At 36.5% G+C, this 27,421-nt stretch overlaps 1 protein-coding gene across 5 annotated transcripts in view; it reads right to left on the bottom strand.

Moving 5' to 3' along the window:
* Window positions 1-27,421, bottom strand: part of EFR3A (EFR3 homolog A) — a 71,867-nt gene that overhangs the window by 37,170 nt on the left and 7,276 nt on the right. For all 5 annotated transcript variants that reach the window (XM_044914678.1, XM_044914677.1, XM_021688808.2 and 2 more), the window contains exons 4-9: window positions 26,860-26,981; window positions 22,251-22,400; window positions 21,544-21,681; window positions 15,275-15,353; window positions 10,207-10,342; window positions 2,737-2,904 (exon numbers count right to left, since the gene is read on the bottom strand). In XM_044914678.1, the coding sequence (XP_044770613.1) occupies window positions 2,737-2,904; window positions 10,207-10,342; window positions 15,275-15,353; window positions 21,544-21,681; window positions 22,251-22,400; window positions 26,860-26,981 (793 nt within the window). The remainder of the gene's footprint in view (window positions 1-2,736; window positions 2,905-10,206; window positions 10,343-15,274; window positions 15,354-21,543; window positions 21,682-22,250; window positions 22,401-26,859; window positions 26,982-27,421) is intronic.

The following is a 27,421-nucleotide window of genomic DNA, read 5'->3' as shown; positions in this document are numbered from 1 at the left end:
CCTTGTATTGTCAAGTGCCAAAGGCACGCAGCCCTGCTCCAACAGCAATATCCACACGAGCTGGTAACTACCAGAGTACTGAGAATTTCTAAAAGAAAATACTGAGGAAATGAGAAGTGTGATTAAATAAAAATCTTACTGTGCCACACTGCATTTCTTTTCTCTCATGGTTTCATTTTCACATGTTATTTTGAAAGTGTTATGTCACAGAACTATTGCTTGAGCCTATTATATCTATGTTTTATAATAAAATACTTAAAAAAATAAATATTCTAGAGTGAAAGAGTAACCATGAATTAATTAGAAATCATGAAAGCAATTTAAATTAATTCTGTGAAAACAAGAATAGCTGATTTATCTTAAATATCACAAAAAATCCATAAATTATCCAAATAAATTTAAGAGTCACCAAAAGTTAGGTTTACCATTCACAGATCTAATGTTTTAAGGAATATCTAAAATGTCTCTGCTATACTGAGATTCCATGGTAATATTGGACTTCCATTATGTTTTGTCTTTTTACTGGGCACCAAGCAGATCAACCACATGCGTCCACAAGGGGAGAGCCATATGCATCACAAAATCCTAGTATGGGGCCTGCTGTATATACAGCATTCAGCACATATGTAAGTGCTGAATGCTGAAGCATCATGCATATATGTATATCCACAGAACTTTAGAAAGAAAATAAAAAAGAGAAACTTTGTATTACATATTCCAGAGGACTATTATAAATAAGTAGCCTACACACAGGAAAATTACCCAGATAAAAGACATATATTGGGTTTCAAAATAAATTTACGTATGACTCTATTTTTAGCAGAAACTATTAGCAACCATTAGAAATTAGGTACTAAGCCCCAGGGTTACAGCTCTATTTTGAAATATGGTAGCAATCATGTAGTTCCATTAAAACATGATTTGGGATATTCTAAAGTTATCAGGAGGGGAAGGTTAAAGTAGAATAGGAGTTTGCTTACTTTAATTTGTATTTAATTTGTATTTTACTTTAATACAGTCACATCACTTTATTTCCACCCCCCCCCAAAATTCTCATGGCTTTTTTTTTAAAGGAAGTTCTTTACCCTTTTACTGTACTTTAACCATGTTTTTAAGAAAAAAACATATGAAATTAAAGCCCAAGGTAGCGGTCCCCACAACTTGGTTCCTAATGCCATTCCCCAGTAAAAGAAACCACAGCACTTTGAGAAATGACAGATTCCATGGCTGGGACAGGAAATACCAAATGAGCCTGAAACAACTTAAACCAGTAAGGCTGCGCTGAAAAGAAATAGGAGGATGTTACAAAGACATAGAAGATGGGAGTTCCCACTGGCCAAATCTGGGACAATTTCAGCACCAAAATATAATAATAAATACAGAATGAATGATGAAGCATGAAAATATAAATCCATAAGCTCATACCAATAATAAAGATATAAATACCTGCATTCCTACATACATACAGGGAAGAAAAAGGGACTCCTGCTCACCGCAGAACACAGAGTGCCACCTGACAGCTGCGGAGGGAGTGCCGAGTTCGAAAACCATCCATTTGCAACATTATGGTAAAGACAGGTTCAGGTTAGAATTATGAATGGTTACTAAATTCAGGGGGAGGTTTGGGTGAAGAGCAGAACATCCACATGGTCTAAAAGCATATCCTCAGAGACTGTTTACTGTTTGCAAGGATAAAAACTGAAACCGTACAACAGAGAAACAGAACACTTTGAGCAAAACTCCCATCACCAATGAGAAGCAAAAGTTCACTGTGTACCTCTTGGTATGCAATACTCTGAGAAGAACTTTATCACTTATGTAGTATCCAGACAGGAATGAGCAACCAGACAAACCCAAAGGAGAAAATTTTTTAGAAGGGGGTGGTATGCTCTTAAAAACTCCCATATCAGAACTGAAATGTTCCAGACTAAAGGAACTCAAGAAATATTACAACTAAATGCAATTTATGATCCTAGACTGAATCCTGGATGTAAGGAAAAACATGCTCTAAAGGACATGATTAGGGGTGCCTGGGTGGCTCAGTCGTTAAGTGTCTGCCTTCAGCTCAGGTCATGATCCCAGGGTCCTGGGATCGAGCCCCACATTGGGCTCCCTGCTCAGCGGGAAGCCTGCTTCTCCCTCTCCCACTCCCCTTGCTTGTGTTCCTGCTCTCGCTCTCTGTCAAATAAATAAATAAATAAAATCTTAAAAAGAAAATAAAGGACATGATTAGATCAAATGACAAAACTGAAATATGGAAGTCTGATTAACGTATATGCCAATGTTAAATTCACTGATGTTGATAACTGTATTCTGGTTATATAAGAATCTTATTCTTTGGAAAAAGTCTCTGTGGTAAAGGACCATGATGCATATGCACTTAATCTCTAGTGGTTTAGGGAAAAAACGAGGATACATGTATATACTTATATATGCACATATATGTACACACACACATACATACATGTACACACAGAGAAATGGAGAGAGGGAGGAGAAGAGGGGACAACATAAATGATAAAATAAATGGCATAAAATATTAAAAGATGAATCTGGGTGAAGGGTATACAGTGTTCTTTGTCCTATTCTTATGTGTGTTTCAGAATATCAAGTTTTTTAAAAGTCTAAGCTATCATTCACCTTTGACTAATGTACTATACGAGACAAGTAACTTTCAGCAAGAGCTTTTTTAATCACTGTTTTACATAATAGTTTGGAAAAGTGAAATGTACTCACCTATTGTTTGGATGATAGCATTCTGCACAATCTTCTCATCATTGTCTTTGGAACTTGAGTTTAAGTTAGTACTGCCTACAGATCCCCCCTGTAAGTCATTTGCTTCAAATTCAACACTGAGACGCAGATGCTTTAGGAGAGTATTAAAGACTTCCAGCACTGTGGGTCCTGTAAACAAACACTAATGTGAGTTTTTCCAATATTATATACTCAAAAACAATTCTCACATTTCTCAGAGATTTTTGGATATTTCCAAAATAGAAAAAAAGTAAATGAGAAAGGGCGCCTGGGTGGCTCAGTTGGTTAAGCGACTGCCTTCGGCTCAGGTCATGATCCTGGAGTCCCTGGATCGAGTCCCGCATCGGGCTCCCTGCTCGGCGGGGAGTCTGCTTCTCCCTCTGACCCTCCTCCCTCTCATGCTCTCTGTATCTCATTCTCTCTGTCTCAAATAAATAAATAAAATCTTTAAAAAAAAAAAAAAAAAAAAAAAAAAAAAAAAAAAAAAAAAGTAAATGAGAAATACCTAAATAAAGTCTCCTAGTTACTCCAGCATTTACTGGGCATCTCTGAGCAACTGACTGAACCTCCAGTACAAACCACACAAAATGTGTATACGCATATAAAAAACTTTCCATCTATATAATCTTGTCTACTCAAAATAACATGTATTAGGACAATATTTAACTTGATTGTTGGGTCAGAACCCACAGAATTAGGATACCATAGCTCACTGTAGTGTCGAAAATTTATTTTGCATCTTTTGAAGATGAAGAAGGGATAATTTGCCTCTGTTATGAGAAAGAAACTAGCCGATTTATCAGATTCAGATAAATGAGATTTGCTTTCTGCTTTTAGTTCTATAAATACTGTGCACATGTTTGTCACTGCATCTATCACACTATAGTTTAATCAGTGTTTTTTATTTCTGCCTCCAACTCTTAGTTGCAATCTTCTCCACGACAGGCAGCCATGGTCAAATACTTCTTCAAATGTACAGAGCTTAGTACATAGTACTTCATACATAACAGACGTAAGTGTGTTAATTCAACATAGTATCTGTTTTAATATTTCAAATTAAGTAACTTTTCAGGGGCAACTGGGTGGCTCAGTCAAGATCCTGGGGTCCTGGGATCGAGCCCCGCATCAGGCACCCTGCTCAGCGAGAAGCCTGCTTCTCCCTCTCCCACTCCCCCTGCTTGTGTTCCCTCCCTCCCTGTTTGTCAAATAAAATAAAACCTTAAAAAAAAAATTAAGTAACTTTTCAGTTAAACAAATGCTTCCATCTCTTTGAGATAAATTATCAGTAATAAAAAGTCCATATCCAAAATGCCCACTCCTATTTGACACTGAATGAGCAATAGAGTATTTCAGTAGCTAATGTATTTCCATTTTGATTTTGAAGCAAAGAAACCATAACCAGATTTTTCTCCTAAATTTACTAATTCTATCATGGCCCCTTCCATTCTTCTAATGACATGCAGGTGAAAAATTGACCTCTGATCTGTCCCTTCTCTTTGTTAGCCATAGAGTCAGTCAGTGATCTAACCCTGTTTACTTCCCATTCCTGTGCTGCCATCCAAGGTCAAATTCTTTCCCTTGTGCCTACAATGCTGGCAAGCACCTGTTATTTCTGAAGTGGCCTACGTTTTAAAGCCAGATGAATTACTTATCCTACAGCACATCTTTGATAAAGATTACATTAAACCTCTAAGGACTAGCAATCAACTGTAGAATTACATCCCTGATTTGGCTGCAACTTTAACTTTAAAGCAATTTCTCGGACTTCCTCCACACTACCACACATTCTAGCCAAATGGGCTACTTAATATTTTGCTCTTACCAAACCATTTTCCATCCCTGGTTTTCTGAAGAAATGTGAACAAACCTGCCTTGAATTACAGCATTAGGTAAAGTTGTCTAACTTCAAGTAAACCATATGTTTCTTCTATCTATATCCTCCCAAATGTCTAGCGCATAATTGGTATTCAAAATTCTTTTTCATATTATTTTTTAAATTTAAATCAATTAACACATAGTGTATTATTAGTTTCAGTGATTCATCAGTTGTACATAATACCCAGTGTTCATTATGTCATGTGCCTCCTTCATGCCCATCACCTAATTACCCTATCCTCCCACCCGCCTCCCCTCTCCCCTCAGTTTGTTTCCTATGATTGAGAGTCTCTTATGGTTTGTCTCCATCTCTGATTTCATCTTGTTTTATTGTCCCTCCCTTCCCCTATGCTCCTGTTTTGTTTCTTAAATTCCACAAGTGAAATCATAATTGTCTTTCTCTGATTGAGAAATACTCCCTAGTTCCACCCATGTCCTAACAAATGGCAAGATTTTGTTTTTTTGATGGCTGAGTAATATTCCTGTGTGTGTGTGTGAGTGTGTGTGTGTGCGCGTGTGTGTGTGTATGTATATATACATATACCATCTCTTCTATAGCCATTCATCTGTCGATGGACATCTGGGCTTTTTCCATAGTTTGGCTACTGTGGACATTGCTGCTATAAACATTGGGGTGCAGGTGCCCCTTCAGATTACTGCATTTGTATCTTTGGGGTAAATACCTAGTAGTACAATTACTGGGTCATGGGGTAGCTCTATTTTTAACTTTTTGAGGAACCTCCGTACTGTTTTCCAGAGTGGCTGCACCAGCTTGTATTCCCACTAGCAGTTTAAGATGGTTCCCTTGCAGGGTGCATTCTCACCAACATCCTCGTTGTTTCCTGAGTTGTTAATTTTAGCCATTCTGACTGTATGAAGTGGTAGCTCACTGTGGTTTTGATTTTAATTTCCCTGATGCCCAGTGACGTTGAACATTATTTCATGTGTCTATTGGCCATTTATATGTATGTCTTCTTTGGAGAAATGGCTGTTCTTGTCTTCTGCCCATTTTTTGATTGGATTATTTGTTCTTTGGGTGTTGAGTGTGAAAAGGTCTTTATAGATTTTGGATACTAGCCCTTTATCTGATATGTCATTTGCAAATATCTTTTCCCATTCTGTAGGTTGTCTTTAGGTTTTGTTGACTGTTTCCTTTGCTGTGCGAAAGTTTTTTATCTTGATGAAGTCACAATAGTTCATTTTTGCCTTTGTTTGCCTTGCCTTTGGAGATGTGTCTAGCAAGAAGTCGCTGCGGCTAAGGTCACAGAGGTGCTGCCTGTGTTCTCCTGTAGAATTCTGATGGATTCCTGTCTCACATTTAGGTCTTTCATCCATTTTGAGTCTATTCTTGTGTATGGTGGAAGGAAATGGTCCAGTTTCATTCTTCTGCATGTGGCTGTCCAATTTTCCCAACACCATTTGTTGAAGAGACTTTTTTCCAGTGGACATTCTTTCCTGCTTTGTCGAAGATTAGTTGACCATAGAGTTGAGGGTCCATTTCTGGGCTCTCTATTCTGTTCCATTGATCTATGTGTCTGTTTTTGTGCCAGTACCGTACTGTCTTGATGATGACAGCTTTGTAATAGAGCTGGAAGTCGGAACTGTGATGCCGCCAGCTTTGCTTTTCTTTTTCAACATTCCTCTGGCTATTCGGGGTCTTTTCTGGTTCCATACAAATTTTAGGATGATTTGTTCCAGCTCTATTAAAAAAAAAAAAAAATTGATGGTATTTTGATAGGGATTGCATTGAATGTATAGATTCCTCTAGGAAGCATAGACATTTTAACAATATTTGTTCTTCCAAACCATGGAATGTTTTTCCATTTCTTTGCGTCTTCCTCAATTTCTTTCATGAGTGTTCTACAGGTTTCTGAGTCAAGATCTTTTGCCTCTTTGGTTAGGTTTATTCCTAGGTATCTCATGGTTTCTGGTGCAATTGTAAATGGGATCGATTCCTTAATTTCTCTTTCTTGTGGCTTATTGTTAGTATATAGAAATGCAATTGATTTCTGTGCATTGATGTTATAATTTACCACTCTGCTACATTCCTGCATGAGTTCTAGCACTTTTGGGGTGGAGTCTTTTCGGTTTTCCATATAGAGTCTCATGTCATCTAAGAATGAGAGTTTGACTTCTTTGCTGATTAGGATACATTTTATTTCTTTTTGTTGTCTGATTGCTGAAGCTAGGACTTCTAGTACTGCGTTAAACAACAGCGCTGAGAGTGGACATTCCTGTTGTGTTCCTGATCACAGGGAAAAAGCTCTGTTTTTCCCCACCGACAATGTTATTTGCATGGGCTTTTCATATATGGTTTTTATGATATTGAGGTATGTCCCACCATCCCTCTGTGGAGAGTTTTAATCAAGAAAGGATGCTGTACTTTGTCAAATGCTTTTTCTACATCTATTGAGAGAATCACATGGTTCTTGTCCTTCCTTTTATTAATGTGGTGTATCACATTGATTGATTTGTGGATGCTGAACCACACTTGCAGCCCAGGAATAAATCCCACTTGGTCATGGCAAATAATCCTTTTTGTGTACTGTTGGATCCTATCAGCTAGTCTCTTGGTGAGAACTTTGGCATCCATGTTCATCAGGGATATTAGTCTGTAATTCTCCTTTCTGGTGGGGTCTTTGTCTAGTTTTGGGATCAAGGTAATGCTAGCCTCACAAAAAGAGTTTGGAAGTTTTCCTTCCATTTCTATTTATTGTAACAACTTCAGAAAAATAGGTATTAATTCTTTTTTAAATGGTTGGTAGGATTCCCTGGGAAGCCATCCAGCCCTGGACTCTTGTTTGTTGGGAGATTTTTGATTACTGCTTCTATTCTTGCCGGTATGGGTCTGTTCAGGTTTTCTATTTCTTCCTGTTTCAGTTTTGGTAGTTTGTATGTTTCTAGGAATGCATCCATTTCTTCCAGATTGCCTAATTTGTTGGCATAAAGTTGGCTCATAATATATTCTTATATAAGTTTGTATTTCTTCAGTGTTGGTTGTGATCTCTCCTTTTTCATTCATAATTTTATTTATTTGGGGCCTTTCTCTTTTCTTTTTGGTAAGTCTGGCCAGAGCTTTATTGATCTTATTAATTCTTCAAAGAACCAGCTCCAAGTTTCATTGATCTGTTCTATTGTTCTTCTGGCTTCTATTTCATTGATTTCTGCTCTAATCTTTATTCTCTTTTCCTGCTGGGTTTAGGCTTGATTTGCTGTTTTTTCTCCAGCTCCTTTAGGTTTAAGGTTAGGCTGTATATTTGAGACCTTTCTTGTTTCTTGAGAAAGGCTTGTACTGCTATACACTTAGGACTGCCTTTGCTACATCCCAAAGGTTTTGAACAGTTGTGTTCTCATTTTCATTTATTTCCTTGAATTTTTTAAATTCTTCTTTAATTTTCTGGTTGACCCATCCATTCTTTAGTAAGATGCTCTTTAACCTCCATTTATTTGTGTTCCTTCCAAATTTGCCCTTGTGATTTAGTTCAAGCTTCAAAGCACTGTGGCCCGAAAATATGCAGGGAATGATCCCTATCTTTTGGTACCAGTTGAGACCTGATTTGTGACCCAGTATGTGATCTATTCTGGAGAATATTCTATGCACACTGGAGAAGAATGTAAATATTCTGTTGCTTTAGGATGGAATGCTCTAAATACATCTGTGAAGTCCATCTGGTCCAGTGTGTCATTCAGAGCCCTTATTTCCTTGTTGATCTTCTGCTTAATGATCTGTCCATTGCAGTGAGTGGGGTGGTAAAGTCCCCTACTATTACTGTATTATTATCAATGTGTTTCTTTAATTTTGTTATTAATTGGTTTATACAGTTGGCTGCTCCCACATTAGGGGCATAAATATTTACAATTGTTAGATCTTCTTGCTGGACAGGCCCTTTAATTATGATATAGTATCCTTCTTCATCTCTTATTACAATCTTTGGTTTAAAATCCAATTTGTCTGATATAAGAATTGCTACCCCAGCTTTCTTTTGATGTCCATCAGCATGATAAATGGTTTTCCACCCCGTCACTTTCAGTCTGGAGGTGTCTTTGGGTCTAAAATGAGTCTCTTGTAGACAGCATATGGATGGGTCTTGCTTTTTTATCCAATCTGATACCCCATGTCTTTGACTGGGGCATTTAACCCATTTATATTCAGAGTAACTATTGAAAAATATGAATTTAGTGCCATTGTATTACCTGTAAATCACTGTTTCTGTATACTGTCTCTGTTCCTTTCTGGTCTATGTTGCTTTGGGGCTCTGTCTTCGCTTAAAGGATCCCCTTTAATATTTCTTGCAGGGCTGGTTTAGTGATCACAAATTCTTTTAGTTTCTGTTTGTCCTGGAAGCTCTTTATCTCCTCTTCTATTCTGAATAACAACCTTGTGAGATAAAGTATTCTTGGCTGCAAATTTTTCTCATTTAGCACCTTGAATATATCTTGTTGGACCTTTCTGGCCTGTCAGGTCTCTGTGGATAGGTTTGCTGCCAACCTTATGTTTCTACCCTTCTAGGTTGAAGATCTCTTGTCCTAAGCTGCTTTCAGGATTTTCTCTGTCTCTGGAATTTGCAAGCTTTGCTATTAGATGTCGAGGTGTTAATCTATTTTTGATTTTGGGGGGGGGAGGTTCTCTGTGCCTCCTGGACTTAAATGCCTGTTTCCTTCTCCAGATTAGGGAATTTTCTCAGCTATAATTTGCTCTAATATACCTTCTGCCCCCCCCTTTTCTCTCTCTCTTTTGCCTCCTTCTTCTGGGATCCGATTTATTCTAATATTGTTTCACTTTATGGTATCACTTATCTCTGGAATTCTCCTCTAGTGATTCAAGAGTTGTTTACCTCTCTTTTTCTCAGCTTCTTTATTCTCCATCATTTTGTCTTCTATTTCACTAATTCTCTGTTCTGCCTCATTTATCCTAGCAGTTAGAGCGTCCATTTTTTATTACATCTCATTAATAGCCTTTTTGATTTCAGCTTGATTATAGTTCTTTTATGTCTCCAGAAAGGGATTCTCTAGTGTCTTCTATGCTTTTTTCAAGTCAGATAGTATCTTTACAATCCTTATTCTGAACTCTAGTTCCAACATCTTACTTATATCCATAATGTTTAGGTCCCTGGCAGTCAGTACTACCTCTTGGTCTCTTATTTGCATTGGGTTCTTCCGTCCTGTCATTCTTGCAAAAAGTGGTCCCTTTTCTATTTGTAGAACTGCAGCAATTCTTTTCTTAGATCTCCAGTTGAGTTTGCAGGTGTTCAGAATGATTCGACAGCTATCTAGCTGAATTCCAGGGACCAGATGAAACTAGGGTCCCCTTCTCCTCTGCCATCTTCCTCCTCCATCCAAAAATCTTCATTAGAAAAAAGGAGGAAGGGGAGACTGATATAGTGGAAAATGCTTAAGTGCACACTAAAGAAGTCTGAGAAATTCCAAGAGAAATTGTAGCACATTTAAAAACATTAAAGTATTTTTAAAGAGTTTTCCATACACTGCTGTATATACTGAAAAAAATTCTAGAGTAGATTAATGCATTAATTTTTCTGTTTAAGTTTTTTTGTTTTGTTTTGTTTTGCTGACACTCACCTATGGAACCTTTAGCAGCAATGGCAACAGCCTCTAACAGAACCTGGATGATACCAGCTCGAACCCGTGGAGAATCTTTTTTACGAGCATCAAGGTGTCCTAGGATCTCCTGAATTACATGGTGAGAATACTGAGCCTAAAAGAAGCAAAACAGTACACAAAGATGTATGAACAGTGTTATATATACTGGGTGGATTCTTAAGAAGGGAAAACCATGTGTCACTTAAACGTCTCACTACAGGAGACTGGTACTCCCATTACAGAACAATATGTAGCCATTAAAGACCATGCTTTTTAAGAATAAATAGGGAAAAAAAAAAAAAGAATAAATAGGGATACCAGAAAATATTTATAATACCCTGGATGAAAAAAGCAAGTTGCAAAAACTATGATTAAATTTAATCTGCTTTTTTAAAACAATATACAGGACTAGAATTATATACACCTAAATATTGACAGTGCCAGGATTCATGAGAAGTTTTTATTCTCGTCACACTTCTCTGTAATTTCAAAGAACATTTATATACTCTTATAATTTGATGATAGGACAAATGTTTAAAAATAAACAGATTATGATATTTACAGCACTTCTCTCTTACCCAAACTAGATATTATTTCTCATCATGGACACCTAACAATTCTAAACAGTTAAATCTCCCATCTCATCAAAAGCCACTCTCAAAATGAAAATGTTATCAGTGTATACCTGATTAAATTTAAATCAAGGTGATATCAGAAGATTTGCAATTTACAAAGGCAATTTTATCATAGATAATCTGATCAATCACACTGAATGATATTAGGACCTAAATCTAAAATAGGATAGCTAGACAATGTTTAACTACAATGAATATTTTCTCACTTCTTTTTTTTCTTAACAGAGTAGCAAAGTTTTGGTTTTTTAAACTAATAACTACACCCAGAAGTCATGAGTGATCTACCACCAGGTTATAAAAATCCAAAAACAAACAAAACAGGCTACGGCCCTGAATCTCCATGTCTGTGTTTGCCCTTGGGCCCCACTACTCTGTTTTCAGACTGGTTTACCTTTCTCTCCTTTGGAATGGGTAGTCTTATATTAAAAAGCAGTGTCCAGCACATACTGGCTACTCTGCTCAAAAGTGAAAAGAATTCCCCTCTACCTCTAACAGCATAACCAAATTCACTGTCAGGTATTTCTGGTATTTCTGTCAAAACACATGTACTTTTTTTAACAACCCAAGGTAAACATTTTCACCTTTACTTTCTGCAATGTTAAAACAGAGGAATTCCAGATAGACAGACACACACACAAAACTTGAAACCGAACTTCTTGGCCAGGAAACTGTATGCTTCTGATGTGTGAACCTCATGCAAATAGAATAGGGTCTTACAAACAGGATGGCAATTTGACTTATTGTCCAAATTAGGACACTTCAGAGAGTGAAAGTATTAATAATTACATAAAGTAGGGCTATCCTAAGCAAAGCACAGCACCTGTTCACAACAGCTCAAGAATTCCATCATGGATGAAAGGTGCATGGAGTGACAGGAACAAAACTGCAATGATGTTAATTATACTTTATGCTGAGTTTCTGACACAGGTTTACTAAGCTATCATGTACCTATAGTAAAACTCACCCTCACACTGAAGTTTAAAGCAATAGTAATGGATGCGTAGCTTTAAGAAGCAACATAATAGGGTAGTTAAGTGTGTCGGTAAGCCTTAGAGTCAGATTTGCCCAAATTCAAATTCGGGCTCCATCATTTAATAGTGTAATAGTATACAGCTAAAGAGATGGCTACTTAACCTTTCTGTACCTCAGTTTTCCTCATCTACAATATTTATAAAATAAAAAGTTATCTTATCTTGTAGGATTGTTATGGCACTTAAATGAGTTCATTTGTGTAAAGAATCTAAAATTGTGTCTACCACAGGAAACGTGCTCAATCTAGCCATTATTACTTACTCTTTAATTGGTGACTCCTCGGATAATATGTTACTACAAAATTAAACATAACAAAATGACAACAAAAGACATTTGATTCATAAGCAGGTGCCAGGCACTGTTCTACGCACTGTATGTGTATTATCACATTTTATCCATACCAACAGTTCCCGGAAGTAGCCTAACTCAATCACACTGTGCACTTCGCAGTGCAAATGAGGCAGGTTTTTAAGTAACTTGCCCAAGGTCATAGAATAATTCTAAGGGAGGGTCTAGCTGTGAATCCTAGACCAACGTCAGAGCCCAGATCTTAAATACACCTATTACCTTCAATTTAGCACAAAAGGTAAGCTTTAAATATTTTCCCTTTACCACAAATGCCCTATTATATTTGAAACTATCTGAAACTATGTCTATGTAACCCTTACGGATATAAATACTGGTAAGGCTAGCTGATGTTTTGCAGACAGGAAAAAATGTTACCTCAGAATGATTCCCATAAACAATTTTATGGTAAATAGCAATTAAAACAAGTTTATCAGAAGTTTTAATTGTATCAGGATAGTCTTATCAAACAGAAATTCCCATTCTACTGGGTACTACCATTAAACTTTTTTTATTCTTATGTTAATCCCCATACATTACATCATTAGTTTTAGATGAAGTGTTCCATGATTCATTGTTTGTGCATAACACCCAGTGCTCCATGCAGAATGTGCCCTCCTCAATACCCACCACCAGGCTAACCCATCCTCCTACCCCCCTCCCCTCCAGAACCCTGTTTGTTTTTCAGAGTCCATCGTCTCTCATGGTTCGTCTACCCCTCCGATTTCCCCCGCTTCATTCTTCCCCTCCCGCTACCTTCTTCTTCTTCTTTTTTTTTTTTCTTAACATATATTGCATTATTTGTTTCAGAGGTACAGATCTGAGATTCAACAGTCTTGCACAATTCACAGCACTTACCAGAGCACATACCCTCCCCAGTGTCTATCACCCAGTCACCCCATCCCTCCCACCCCACCCCCCACTCCAGCAACCCTCAGTTTGTTTCCTGTGATTAAGAATTCCTCATGTCAGTGAGATCATATGATACATGTCTTTCTCTGTTTGACTTATTTCACTCAACATAATACCCTCCAGTTCCATCCACGTCGTTGCAAATGGCAAAATCTCATTCCTTTTGATGGCTGCATAATATTCCACTGTATATATATATATATATATATATATATATATACCACATCTTCTTTATCTATTCATCTGTCGATGGACATCTTGCCTCTTTCCACAGTTTGGCTATTGTGGACATTGCTGCTATAAACATCGGGGTGCACGTACCCTTTCGGATCCCTACTTTTGTATCTTTGGGGTAAATACCCAGTAGTGCAATTTCTGGATCATATGGTAGCTCTATTTTCAACTTTTTGAGGAACCTCCATAGTTTTCCAGAGTGGCTGCAGCAGCTTGCATTCCCACCAACAGTGTAGGAGGGTTCCCCTTTCTCCGCATCCCCGCCAACATCTGTCATTTCCTGACTTGTTAATTTTAGCCATTCTGACTGGTGTGAGGTGGTATCTCATTGAGGTTTTGATTTGGATTTCCCTGATGCCGAGCGATATTGAGCACTTTTTCATGTTACCATTAAACTTCTGATCAATGGACTTCATAAAACGTATGCTGTACTTAAAGCTATTTGCAAAGAAATGCGGTGGACCAGCAGTTTCTTAACTTTTAATCAACAAGTATTTATTGATTCCTTAAGTTTCTTTGACTTTATTTACTTTATTAATTTACTTTGTGCAAAAAAGCAATTTCATTTAGTAACAAAATCTGAATGAGGAAGGCAATGAAGAAAGACAAGGCTACAAAAGACTAGGAGAACAGCCTTAATTATGCCCACAGATTGCCAGATCAACCTCTTACCTACTAAGTTAAAATTAAATTAAAAGAACTTAAAAGTTCTCATAAGAAGGAAAAAAACCTTGTAAGTATGTGAGAAGATGGATCTTGAGTAAACTACTACAGTAATCATTTTACAATATATCCAGTCATTGTATTTTTTATATTATCCTACCACATCCAAACCAGCTTTATAACTACTACTTATCTAAAACCCACATTATGGTACACAAATAACTTTAACTTACTGGTTGATTTACCCCCAAAATTTGTGGAACAGAATGACCAAAATTTAAATCCTGACTTCACTTTCTACCTGTGTGCCCTTCAGTGAGGTACCTAACCTCTCTAAAGATCAGTTTTCTGATCTGTAAAAGAATAGTAACAATATCTACTATATAAAATGAGGCGACTTAAAAGCAAGAAAGCAAATAGGTTATGTGCACAGTGCATAGTACATTCATTCAGCACTTGATAAAATGGTACTTCTATTTTAAAATATAAATGAACCATTCAATGCATGCATTAAAGTTTTCTTTTCAGAAACGAGAAAACTAGAACTCAGCGGGACTGAATAATTTGCCCAAGTTCACACAACCAGTAAACAGCACATCTAGGATGTGAATCCTAGTATGACCTACAGTAAAAGCCAGGTTTCTTTCTTACTCTACCTTATCTCCTTTGAATTGATGATGACTTTTTAGGGCATAAAAAAATGTAGACTTTGTTTAAAAAAAGGGGGGGGGGGACTTAAAATCCCACTTGAATTCAGAGCTACCTGGGTCTGTTCAGATTTCGAGGAGAACCAAGGTGTGTGTGGTCCTCTGCAGTACAGTTTCTCATCCTAAGATTCTATTATAGGTGAGAGGAGTTAATACATGTACTGTTTCATAGTAAAAACTCAATAAATGCTAGTTATTATCAGCTATATGCTGCTGTAATAAATTTCAATTCCAATACCAGTTTATCAGTGAAATATAAATATAATATAAATACACAATAAAAATATTCAAATAAATGAACAATAAATAGCATCATCATGAAGTCTTTTACTTCTTTTTATTAAATAACTTTTCATCTTGGCAAATAAGAAAATAAGTGGTAAATAAAAATGAGACAAAAAACAAAATTAAGAACATGCTGTGTATCTTACAGAGTTCTCTATATCTCTGATGACATGATTATCAATACAGAACCAAACTTAGTTATATAAATATGATAAATACTTAACCAATCCTTACCTGAATGGAATACATTATAATTTTAAAGCAGTGAACTGCAAATTCATTGGGATCCCATAGTTTGTGATGGTCTAAATGCCTGTAATTAACAAGAAAATCACTTTAAGAACTCCTTTTTTTATTCCACTTTCTTCCTCTAGAACCCTTAACAATATGTAAAATTGTACCCTAGAATGTAGCACAGAGAAGCAAAGGAATGAACAATATGTTAGAGAGCTTAAGAGCCATGAAGTAAAAAGGGAGAAGACCTAAAACACCTTTAGCAAGGGTTTCAGAAGAACAAAGATCAAATGAGAGCGAGCGCCATTTGAGGAGCCAATGACTGAGAATTTTTCTAATTAAAAACAACCAACCAAAGACCAAAACCCTAATCCTCAGGTTTAGAAATCCCATCAAGATAAAGAGATGGTTAGCAGGAGTCCAAGAGGAACAACAGCTCACCTCTAAAGGAAACAGAACTAGATTCACAGGTAACTCACCAAGAGCAACAACAGAAGGCAGAAAAGAACAGAATAATACCCTCAGGGTACTGCTCTATTAATTCAGCTTAGTATTATATACCGAGCAAAACTATCAATGTGGATAAAATAAAGACGTGCGATAAAGCAATTTCTGGAGCACTTATTTCAGGAAGAAAGAAATAAAAAAATGATTCCAGAATAAAGAACAGAAAGGCAAAAAGGAAAGCTGAGCAACGGAACTCAACAACATACACGTTAAAATACACACAAACACTGACTGAATAACATAATACCTAATTTGTGAAACTGAAAAACATACTAGCCGAAAGTAAACATTAAGACAAAATAATTCAACCTTGTATTCCTAAAGAAGAAAAAGAAAACATTAAACTTTACACCAAAAAAAAAAGGAACGTTAAACTTGAAATTTTATATAAAATGAATGTTACATTTCCTAAGAACTACACACAGAAGAATTATGCAAAAAAAGTTTGTGATTTTAAAAACTGACAGCAAACTAGAAATAAGAGAGAATTTTCTTAAACCAAGTTTTCTATTTAAAAAATAAAAAAAAACCTCAGCAAACACCATGCTCAGTGGTAAAATGGTATGGCAATCTTGAAAATTGGGGTCAAACCCCTGAACTCAAATGCCACTTAGTAACCGTCACTTTGGACAAATGATTTCACCTCTTGAATTTCAGTGTTCCTCTGTGTAAACTGGGGATGACACATTCCTTACAGGGCTGCTGGAATGACTAAACAAGAACTCATGTGAAAAATACCTCGCATAGTATATGGCACAGAACAGGTAATGAATGACAGCTTAATCTCAATCAGGTGTAGTATTTGTGGCCCTTTTCTACGTAATATGAATCATTTAAAATTATCACTTAAAACCGATGACTTAGCTCTGGCAGAATTTAAATTGTTTTGGTATCATAATTTCATTTTCTCCATTTATTTTGTCCTTATTTTAGTTCAGTTTTCAGGAAAGCATTGGCAAGTTTGGTTGAAAAATTCTTTTGGTTATAGCCTTTCAAGCCATTAGTCTATGTCCTGGCAGGTGTTTCTATATATTTAAATCTATAACTAAACGCACAGTGTTGCTTTAGGCTGTCTAGGACACAGAAGCAACACATCACTCCTGCCACTGGAGGGGAAAAAGCAAAGCAATGTTAAGGGTAATTCTGCTTGTTACCTTTGTAAGAAGAGCTCCAACCCACTGGCATGAGTAGCAGCCAGACTGCAATGAAACCAGGCAACAACTAGATACTATTTTTTCTAGAAGTTTAGTAGTAAGGGGAAAGGGAGAGGAAAAGAATTTCCAAATATAGGACCAGGGATTCTCAAATCATGTTTCTCAGACAACATGCAACAAAATCACCTTGGGATTTGGTTAAAAACAACAACAACCAGATTTCAGGGCTCTCTACTGTGCCCCAGTCCCAAGAACCGTGGGGCCAAAGATCTTACACATCCAGAGATTTGTAACTACAATTAACTTCTGAAAACCACTACCCTGGACTTATATACACAATTTACTACTCCTACTATCTTTGCAAAACAGGTGGGGAGTTTCACTTTGAGGGGTCACTGATGCACAACAAGGAAGAAAAAGTAGAGCGACAAAGTCAACTGGGTGAGATCTTTGAAAGCAAAAAAAAATAAAATAAAATAACTTAATTACTTCTAAAAACAGAACTGGTGCAAAATATATACAGTTCAAACAAAAATTATTTTAATTCTATGGTATGGATGCTAGTGGGGGATCTACTTAAGCACAGTCAGACTTAGGGGTCAGATGAAGAATAAAATTTTCACCCCTTAAGCGTCCGCCTTCAGCTCAGGTCATAATCCCAGGGTCCTGAGATAGAGTCCCACTTTGGGCTCTTTGCTCAGCGGAGAGCCGGCTTCTCCCTCTGCCTGCCACGCCCCCTGCTTGTGCTCACTCTCTCTCTCTCAATCTCTCCCTTTCTCTGGCAAATAAATAAAAATAAAATCTTAAAAAAATTTTTTTTCACCTTACTATTCCTTTCAGTAGAAAAACAATTTCACTGAGACTTTGAGAAAAAAGAAAATGCCTTATTTTTATAAAATATGCAAAATCATGGAGACACTGCATAAGGACAAGCAAAATTTTCAATAATTTATAAAACATGTGACTTCAAAAAAACTTTCCAGTTTCTTACTTTAAGCTACTTCTAGACAACCAAAGGTCAAACATAACAGTTCACTCTGTTGACTGTGGTAGAAACTTTAAGAAACATGAAGAGCTTTAATCTTTTATCACAGCTGTTAACATTCTACATCCAAATGTCTAATTTTGTCTCAAATGTCAAATTTTAATTTCAACAGGATTTTATAAGTGTTGAGGAGTAGCTTAGGTATAAAAATTTCCTTATGAAATCTTTACAGGTCCAGAATCAATCAATGCAAAGAACTTCAAAGTTTAGAACTATGGGCCATAGCCTTTCATTTGTAAAACAGGAGTGACAGTACCTTCCCCGTACAGGGTAACTGTACTGTGCAGACTGAATGAGATAAAGCTAGCAAAATCACCAAGCACAGTGTCTGACAATGTACAACATCAACTTTAATCTCAATCTTTATCTCTTTTTCCCTGCTACTCTGGCACCCCCAATTTTTGCCCCAGTATTCAACGAACACTGATGTTACGTCTGCTCTAAAAAGTCAGACTAAATTTTCTAGGTTCAAAACATTCAAAAAGGAATTGTGATAACTGAGTGACCATACCTTACTAAGATACATCTCTAACTAAATGTATGGTACTTTAAACCTAATCTATAAATTTCTCAAAAATTAAAATCTTGACCTGAACATATTCTGGTTAAAAAAAATCAGAACCATAATTTGTAAAACATGAAATAGGCAATCCTAATCCTAATAATCTAAAAAGAAATACCTTCAACTATATAAGAGTTAAAAATCTCTGCGTATAAAAATTGCCATAGGGACACCTGGGTGGCTCAGTCAGTTGAGCATCTAACTCTTGATCTCAACTCAGGTCTCGATGCCAGGGTTATGAGTTCAGGCCCTACGTAGGCTCCACGATGGGCATGGAGCCTACTTAAGAAAAAAAAAAGAGAAGAAAAGAAAGTAGAAAGAAAAAGCAAAACTATTTTACATAGGAAATGTATTATTAAAATCACATTTGCCTTCATGCTAATAATTTTTTTTTTCAATGCTAAATTAACTTTTTACGGTATATAAAAAAGTATGCAGTAAGAATAGTCTTTTCAATGACATATTAAGTAATTTTTTTAAGTAAAAATAAAAATGAAAACAGTGTAGCATACTTTGCAAAATTAGTATCTCACAGAAGTCTTCCTGTAGTAAGAAGGATTCATCTCCTAACAAAAGCATTTTATTTCTAGTTAATGAAAAAAGTAGCTCTTAAGTAGGAAAAATTGCCTTGGGAAATTACTTGCAAAAAATGCTTTAGTTCGACACTAAAGTAGGTTTTTTATTTCAATCATTATTTCATCTAGTAAAGAAAATAAATGATTTAGTAGAAATTTTGAATATCATATTTTTAATAAACAGTGAACACAACAGGAAACACTTTTCAGTTATTTAAGAATAGTACATAAATAATGTTTTCCTAAAAAAAAAAAAAAAAAAACTGCAGGTTTAAACTAAAGTAAAACCTCCTAAAGTAAGTCGTTTAGCACTAAAAGAAGCTATAAAATCCCCTTAAATTAAATTGTACCACTACTCTTCTACAAAGTTCCAAATGCACTTTGCTGAAGAAGCAGAAAATTGAACTTTATTTACCTCTTCAAGCATGGTAGCAGTTACTTCTGGTTCTTGCACCTTTTTGTCGAGAATTTTATTATATAGTAACCTCCTAACATACTGGCCCTGGCTCAAACCCCTCCTCAGACCTCATCTGATTAACTTTCTCAAAGGGCAGTTCTGACCATTTCATAGTTTTGAGCTAAGATCACCAATTCCTTACAGATTTAAATATAAAACTGTAAGATCTCTATGGTGTGGCTTGAACTACACCTTTCTCTCATCTTACACCAGCGCTTTAATTCTGACACTCCAGCCAATGGTGTCAACTAATCTCTGCTTCTCAAAGTCCACACTTCTCTGCCTCTGCTCATGCATCTCAACCAGCTAAAATCTACTTATCCACCTAACTATCAAAAAAGATCACCCCAATATCCCAAATTCGACTTCAATTCTTTGTTTTGAACTGCTATAGCTCTTTTGGCCTTTTCTCATAACCTATATATCGTATAATAATTATCGTGCATGTCAATTATCCATCGAAATTTTGCTGAGGACTAGGACAGTTTTATTCATGTATATATTCTCCAAAATATCTTACATAGAGAGGGTATTTAATATTAAATAGCTAACATATAATTAAATGTTTAATTAACAACTAACACATGATCAAGATTTAAGTCCATTAAGTTCTACATAGTAAAAAACATAGCCCACTTCAGGTTACCCAACTCAAGTAGAGTTAATTTAGTAGCTTCTTTCTTCCAGGATTGCTCTCTAGATTTTTAAGGCCTTATAGATTACCTCCCAGTTAATAAGAATATTAAGATAAAAACAGGAATTCTGAGATATTAAATCAGCAGGTCTGGACACTGAACAATACATCTGCCTTTAGTTATATATTACATAATTTTGTTTATTTCCTTACTAACACTTCAATAAGCCCACAGTCATTAAACAGTAGATCTCAATTTTGGGGGAGAGGCGGAATGGGGGGGGAATCATGGATCCCTTTGGAAACCTAATGATTCTCTGATTTTTAATATAATTTTGTGGCTTATAGACTCATATTAACTAAAGCTCAACTATGAACCCAAATATTTGCCTTAAATAAAGAATTCTGGGATACAGACTACTTTATATGCACTATAAAGACATTATTACAGTAGGGAAGGGAAAAGGATGAGGCAAATGATTAACAAAAACTAGTAAAAATGGCCAGAAATTACACAGAATTTTTTTTTTTTTAAAGATTTTATTTATTTATTTGACAGAGACACAGCGAGAGAGGGAACACAAGCAGGGGGAGTGGGAGAGGGAGAAGCAGGCTTCTTGCCAAGCAGAGAGCCCGATGTGGGGCTCGATCCCAGGACCCTGGGATCATGACCTGAGCCAAAGGCAGATGCTTAATGACTGAGCCACCCAGGCGCCCCTACACAGAATATTATACAGTAGATCTATCACCTGATGATTGAGTTAGAACACAAAAGCTTGACAACAAGGCTTAAGAGAGAATATCTCTGTGGAGAAACTCAAAGTTCACAAATGTATTTTCCCTGAGGGGAGACCAGATGTACAATGAGATATTAAATATTCCTGCTCTGACTAGTCACAGATGTAAGGTGAAATTTAGAGAAGTGAACGTGCACCAAGGCAGTCCAACCACAGGAGAAAGCAAGCCAAGAAACAGAAGCCAGGGACTACGAGGAAATGACCACAGAACTTACTAAAATGATACACATCACCCTTGGGCACTGTTTAATATTTTACTGTGCATACACATTTCAAGGTCTGAGAGTAGAAATTCACAATAAATGATGCACAGGATATCATGCACCAGACTGTATTTCATTTTTAAGGGGAAAAAGCTGGTGCAGTGGTTGAAAAGTGCTCAAACACAGGATGTCGGATCACTCCTATACTCTGCCCACAATGCTACACGTTCCACTAATAACACACTCATGCCAGCAAAAAGCGCCCTCTGTAAGGAAATGAACACAGCATCAATACAGCACAGTCACAAATAACCAGGAAAATACCAACTCCTTACGCAAAAACTGGTCTGACAGCATTATTCATGTTCCCAAAAGTTGCTCGACCCAGCAGTTCTCTGAAACAGTTTTCGGCCAGCACAGCGGGATTCTCTTCTTTGTCAGCGGCAGAAGGGGAAGGAGGAGGACCTGTGCGACTGGGAACAAAAAGGGAAATGAAGAAAGCTGCACGCAAGAACTCTAACACCAGTTCTAACAGCTAACAGAACAGACGTGACTCTGCAGAAATGTTAAAACGTTCTTCTTTTCTTCCAAAATACCTAAGAATAAGAAACAAACACAGTCTAACCTTTTGTTTAAAAAAGTGAATAGCAATTATCATTATTATTTTGGTTAGTTCTAACTGCCTAAGAAAAAGCATCCTGGATCTCTAAAGAGTAACATATGTTCAGCTGTAATTTCTGTTTCTCACACTTGCAACTTTCAGTATTAATTCAAACAGCAATTTGGATGCTCAGTAACAAGCAGCAAGTGTACATTTATTCTAAAAGAAATAAAATCCTAAATGTATGAGTAAGAATCTGTGGTCTACTAAGCCTAAAGATGAATAATTTTTTCAGAAAGGGCACATATTTAAACTCACTCAAGTTTACGAGACCACTATTTATATAATACTAAGGACAAAACTTGCTTATCCTGTCAAGCAAGCACACATACATATATACAAAAGTAACACACCCTCAACCCTAGTATCTTTATTCCATACCTGTCAACCTCTTCTATCTTTTGCATGTTAAACAACAGGGATGGAACAATTTTATCCATATGCTGGGGTTCCCAAATGGTAGCCCGAAGTTCATCATTAACTGTTTTGCGAACCACTCCTTGAATACCCCTGATTCCAGCAATTCGGATTCTATAAAAAAGAAAAAACTGAGTCATGAAAAAGGTTATATAAACAAGTCTGCCTGTTTAGCTAAGAGAATGGATGCCAAGTGAATATTATTATCTCAATCAACAAAATGAAAATAACACAACAAGTCTAAGAAATTAGAATCTCAAAAATCTAAGATAGAGGTATGGCAGTTCCAAAAGAGATTTACTTTATGTTTTTGTTTTTTAGATTTTAATGTAATTGCTACCCCCTTGATGCAGGGCTCAACCTCAGACCCCAAGATCAAGAGTTGCATGCTCTACTGACTGAGCCAGCCAGGTGCCCCAAGATTTACTCTGAATAACCATCTTTTTAAAATCAGCACTTAAAGTTTAAAGGGACTGTAAAGTATAATAATATCAAGTCTATGCATTATTTTTCAATAAAAAAGAATTTAATCAAAAGCATTAGGTTTTCCTAAGGGGATGATAATAGTTCAAACTGTTATGAACTAGAGTCTCCATTTCTTGCCTAGAAGTCTCAGAAGCTGAGTGAAAAAGAATTTCACTCTTCTTGAACACCCTTCAGTGCTTCCTCAGACTTTTTCACTGTTTCTCCCCCAAGGACCTCTCACTTCCCACAGTCCACATAGATGGAAGACTAAGCTGATTCCCATAAAGGTACTGTGACAAAGGAGAACTACCAAAATGGGAGCACAGATAACCTCAGCCATTTTTAAACATACACATCCATGTATACTAACATATGTACACATCATGTATATGTGTGACTAAAATCTATCCACATAGGGAGAGACCCTCTCTTGCCCTATTGTCCCATCACAACCCACAACTTCCTCAAGCTATTCGCTCTTCTGCACTCTTCTTTTTTAAAAAGTCTGTATGTTCAAGAATGAGAAGAAATATGATTAGAAAACAGCATATAAAAGCCGGGGAGGAAGAATCTCACAAGCAGAGCTAACCTGGTCACCCATTTGTCCCCAAACAACTTCCTCTGGCCCAATTTGATTGTTATTTACTTCTTTTTTTGCTTCTACCGGAACTATTCACCAGTAGAGGTTTGTTTAGCTTACCCAGCCAAGTCTTCTGAAAGTTACAGGTTTTGAAGAATGAAAGATATGGGGAAGGGGGTGACTATGCTTTACAAACCCATGAGGACATAACACAGGCACTGAGGAATGGCAGACGGAGAAAAGGGTAACAGGATACTGAACAGATAAGAAAGTGAACAGGAAACACAAAGACAGATTTTGCCTATTTCAAAGCTGTGTCTATAAATTTCGCTTTCTAAAACAAAGTCTCAAGAGACTCTTGTAGAGCTATCACAAGTGGGCAAGACTGGTATTACTATAATAGTGTCTGCTTTGTGTGCGTGCTGTTACTCCCTGGGTGATGAGAGGACCAAGCACAAAGTGGCAAAGAGCACATGGACAAAATGCTACAAGAAGGGGGGAACTATCTACAGCTACTACAGATCAACACCTGGCATCCAATTCAGATCTAGATCTGGCCTAACCAATATATTCTACCCATGCCCTTAAAGGAATTTTACAGTTTCTTCATCAGTAAAATAGAACTTGTCTTGACTAAAGCATAGGAATGTTGTAGGGATCTAAATGAGTTAATGAGCTAATTCAATTACAGTGTTTACCCAGTAAGATGTTAAATAAATTGGCACACAATTACCCACTGTTAGCTGCTCCTGCTATTGTTAATCATTATTATGCTGATGATGATTGCTACCATAACTGAAGGTTGCTTAGGAAATTAGAGCTTAAGATTATGATGTAGTACTTTATAGGTGGGAAGCATTTCTGCAGTGCAAATATGTTAAGAAAATCTTAAGTTTTCAGCCCCATTTCCTAGCACCCTGAATTCTATTTGATACAGTTTTGCTAAGAATAAAGGGAATGATAAGTAACTAAGTTAGAACCTAAAAAGGAGTATTAATATGCCTGAAGAAAACCAAAAGGACTTTCACTTAAAACAAAGCAGGGAAAAAAAAAAAATCAAATCCTAAATCTTAAAAGCGTTTTGGCTTACTCATTTGTTTCACAGTGATTCAAACAAAATGTCATTTTGGAATTTCAAATATATAATTCTGGAAAGACCAAGAATTAGGAAAAAGTTCCATAAGGCTTTTCATTTTTATTTAGAAAATTTCAAGTTTCTTCTTATAAATATTAGTGAAAAATGTTAGGTAAAAATATGTTCAAAAGACAAGATCTTTCACTAGGGGGCAGTACATACCTAAAAATAAGACACTTAATAATTTTTGAATTTTTTTTTTTAAGGTTTATTTATTTATTTGGGGGAGGTGGAGAATCCCCAAGCAGACTCCCCACTGAGCTTGGAGTCCGATGGAGGGCTCAACCCCAGGACCCTGAGATCATGACCTGGGCCAAAATCAAGAGTTGGCCACTTAACCGACTAAGCCACCCAGGTTCCCCTAAATTTTGAGCTTCTTAATGTATCCTTTCATAAATACTAGGATGTCACAAACACTTTTCACCTACACGGGTTTATATGTGAAACTCACTTCAACCAAAATTTGAGAAATGTCTGTATAGTTTACTAATCCTTATAATATTAAAGAAATACTACATTCTGCATATTTACCATATTTTAAAAGAAAACAAAATTGTCAAAATCTTTAAAAAAAAACTATACTTTCTTTAGGTAATCTTTATACCTTTTTGCCCCATTAGTAAGTTAACATCAGCCTTTGAGGACAGGGACAATCTTTTTAAGATTCATTTGAGAGAGAGAGAGCACACACACGTGCATGCAAGCCTGAAGAAGGGCAGAGGGAGAGGGAGAACCGCAAGCAGACTCCCTGCTGAGCACAGAGCCCCATGCGGCCAATCCCAGGACCCCGAGATCACAACCCGTGCCAAAATCAAGAGTCAGACACTCAACCAACTGAGCTACCCAGGGGCCCCAGAAGAGGGACAAATTTTATAAAACATTTTTTAAATGTTCCTTAGGGAGAAAAAAAAAAGATTTTAAACTGGAAAAAAGAGGAAATTAGCAAGACAGTTATAGTTATCTCCACCATTCTAAGGCTCTACACTCATAATAAAGGAGTAACAGCATAACTCTAAATGGCCAATACTAAGCTGAGGAAAAATTACACCTATGGCATGTCAGACAGTGTGTTTGTATCTGAAAACAACTAGTAAATCACTTCTCAGCTTTCTTTCTCCATGTTAAAATAACCTTTTACATTTGTTTTGGTTTTTATAAACCAAGCTACACTGTAGCTTGCACACTAAAAGCTACTTATATTTCTGCGCATTCCCTTATTTTAAAAGAAAACTAAAAATTACAAACATGCTAAATCTTGACTTTAAACTGCCTACAATAACTCTCTGAACTCAAGTTAGTTTCTTTCTTTTTAGTTGTAGTATCGTAAAATTCAAACTACTTTTTATTTACCAGATTCATTTTGATGTCAATTCTTAACTTTAAAGCTTCTCATTTCCACATAAATATCAACCTATAGACTGTGTTTGCAGGTAAGTATTTGATTCCAGATTACTAGGAAGTATCCAGAAGAAATGTTTAAAAATACCCCAGTTGTTATGATAAACTCAGGCTGACAATGATTCAGTAATATTCTTTCATTCATTCAACTTATGTATGTATTCATAAAAGTACTTAAAAGTACTTATTGAGAGCCTACTATGTGCTCAGCACTATTCAAAGTACTAGTGATACACCAGTCCTCAAAACAAGGACGTTGTCCTCCTGGAGTTCATATTCCATAGAGGAACAAGAAACAGAGATGAGAAGAAGATAACAGAGTAACTGGGGATGGGATGAGAGGCTGATATTCAATAAATAAAAGGTGACCAGTGGAAGACTCCCCTGAGAATGTGATATGTAAGCAGAGAGCTGAACAAGGTGAGGCAAAAAGCCCTGTGCATATCCGGGGAATCATTCTAGGCAGAAATCACTTAGTCCACAGGCCTTGAAGAACTGTGCCTGATGTGTTCAAGAACAGCAAGGAGACCATGTGGCTGGAAAGAGCAAAAAGAACAAGAAATGATAGGCCCACAGAATCTGACACTGGAGCAGAGGGAGCAGAAAGGGGCATTCCAGGTTACAGTAAAGACTAGGAATTTTAGTCTAAGTTGAGAAACCAGTCTCAGTTTGGCTACTTCAGCCAGTCCCTCTAAAGCAATAGAAAGACATATTTCAGGAAAAAAGTGTGTATTTTCCCATTTCCTTTGTTAATCGTTATGTAATATACCATATTATGTATTATGGTAATCAAAACACAGTACTCATCAATAAACCGCTCTATGACTCTAAGTCATAGAGTAAGGGCGTCTAGGTGGCTCAGTCGGTTATGCACCCAACTCTTGACCTCAGCACAGGTCTTGATCTCAGGGTCATGAGTTCAAGCCCTGGGTTGGGCTCCATGCTGGGTGTGGAGCCTACAATAATAATAACTCATAGAGTAAAATAATACATACTCTGTTCGTATTTCTGGATCACTATGACAGGAATGACACATGGCACTGAAGCGAGATACAAAAAAGTCATAACGTCTGTGATAGGATGGTGTATCTTCTTCAATATTTGCAAATTTGACAAACTAAAAAAAAAATATATAAACATGTTATCACCTTTTGGAAAGTTTGGAACACATTTCATCCATTATTTGTCACATTAACAAGAACTATCCAAATAAGCAGCAAATGAAACATATAAAATATCACAAACACTACATACATACAAAAGGAATTTTTTAATGAACTTGAGAAAATCAAGAATATAGCTTTATAAATATTAACTTTAACACTTTAATCCAGTTCCTTTTGAGTGTGCCCACTCTCTAGAAGGAAAGGTCTTACTCTAAATCTTCTCCATTTCCTAGACACTGACCGTACTTCAATGATAACCTCAAGCCCAAACCTGCAGAAAATTTTATTCCTTAATCATGGGCACCAAATCTTCTGACAGCTGTGACTTAACACACAAATGAGTAATATTTATACCAATAAGATGGGACATGGAAAGGAGACATAAATGGAA

Source organism: Neomonachus schauinslandi, chromosome 4 (assembly GCF_002201575.2).
Source record: "Neomonachus schauinslandi chromosome 4, ASM220157v2, whole genome shotgun sequence".
In the NCBI taxonomy this organism is placed as follows: domain Eukaryota; kingdom Metazoa; phylum Chordata; class Mammalia; order Carnivora; family Phocidae; genus Neomonachus; species Neomonachus schauinslandi.
Note: the sequence above shows the minus strand (reverse complement) of the source record. Positions and strands in the feature narration are given on the sequence as shown.